General features: G+C 38.5%; 1 protein-coding gene across 1 annotated transcript; it reads left to right on the top strand.

Moving 5' to 3' along the window:
• Positions 1–278: 278 nt before the first annotated feature.
• On the top strand, positions 279–905 carry LOC105771779 (uncharacterized). Its single transcript, XM_012593173.1, has 2 exons — positions 279–509; positions 564–905. The coding sequence occupies exons 1-2, from the start codon at positions 279–281 to the stop codon at positions 903–905; spliced, it is 573 nt and encodes a 190-aa protein (XP_012448627.1).
• The last annotated feature ends 527 nt before the right edge of the window (positions 906–1,432 follow it).

Genomic DNA, 1,432 nt, shown 5'->3' with positions numbered 1-1,432 from the left:
CTTTTTCTTATATTTAGCCCCAAATTGCACCCCTGCACAAAATTCAACAAAAACATGGAAAAATTAGTGGTGCACTCTCATAAATTAACCAATTTAATTACATAAAATATGTAACTTTGGCATTTAATCACTTCTTTTCCCCTTTGTTTTTCTGTCAAAACCCCAACAAATGGTATACAAAGCCTGTCATATTTGAGGGCCTCTGTTGTTGGTAGCTATTTTTTTGTGAGAAACCTTGAAGAGAAAGAAACTGAAGTTTTTTTTATTGTTGCTTGAACATGAGTTTTACACCACCACCACCACTTGTCTTTGCTGGTGAGAACTACCACATTTGGGTAGTGAAGATGAAGACTTACTTGCAAGCACATGACTTGTGGAATGTAGTTGAGAATGACACAAAACCAGCTCCATTGAGGGCCAATCCCACTATTGCACAAATCAGACAACATAGTGAAGAGTGTGCTAAGAAGCACAAAGCAATGTCATTCATACAAAATGGAGTGTCTGATGTGATTTTCACTCAAATAATGGCTTGTGACACTCCAAAGCAAGCCTGAAAGAAGCTGAAGGAAGAGTTTCTAGGGTCAGACAAAACCAGGCAGCAGCAGTTGATCAACCTCAAGAGAGACTTTGAGAACTTGAAGATGAGAGAGTTTGAAACTATTAAACAGTACTCTGATAGAATAATGACCATAGTCAACAACATCAGGCTCTTTGGAAATGATTTCAGTGAGGGCAAAATTGTTGAAAAGGTCATTACAACCCTTTCTGAAAAATTTGAAGCAAAAATCTCCTTATTAGAAGACTTGAGAGACTTATCAACCATTTTATTGCCTGAGTTGATAAATGTTCTATATGCACTAGAGCAAATAATGGCCAATAGGCTACAGGAGCATCCTGAATGAGCTTTCCAAGCAAAAACCAAAGAAAGCTCAGGTTCGAGCTACAAAGGAAAGAAACTATGGCTTGACAAAAGGGAGAAACCAAAGAGGGATGCAAGGAAGAAAATTTTCCACCATGTATTCACTGAAAAAAGTCCACACACTTGGAGAGGTACTGCTGGTACAGGCCTAGTATTCAATGTAGGAGCTACAAGCAGTGTGGTCACATTGAAAAGGTTTGCAAGAACAAAGGAAGGGCACAAACTCAGCAGCAAAATCAAGCTTAAGTTGCTGAGGATATTCAAGCTCAGGAATAGCATGTTTTCACTGTATCCTGTTTTGTAATCTCAAGCAATGCCAGAAGGGACTGGTTAGTAGACAGTGGTTGCACTCATCATATGGCATCTAATGAAGGGTTTTTCAGAGATCTTGACAGCAGCTTTGTTTCCAAATTCAGTATTGGAAATGGAAACCTTATTGAGGCCAGAGGTAGAGGCAATGTTGTAATCAGCACACATTCAGGTAACAAAACAATTTTAGATGTTCTTTTT

The sequence above is a fragment of the Gossypium raimondii genome, chromosome 6 (genome assembly GCF_025698545.1).
Source record: "Gossypium raimondii isolate GPD5lz chromosome 6, ASM2569854v1, whole genome shotgun sequence".
Classification (NCBI taxonomy): Eukaryota; Viridiplantae; Streptophyta; class Magnoliopsida; order Malvales; family Malvaceae; genus Gossypium; species Gossypium raimondii.
The sequence above is the reverse complement of the archived record's forward strand: the minus strand, read 5'-3'. Positions and strand labels throughout refer to the sequence as shown.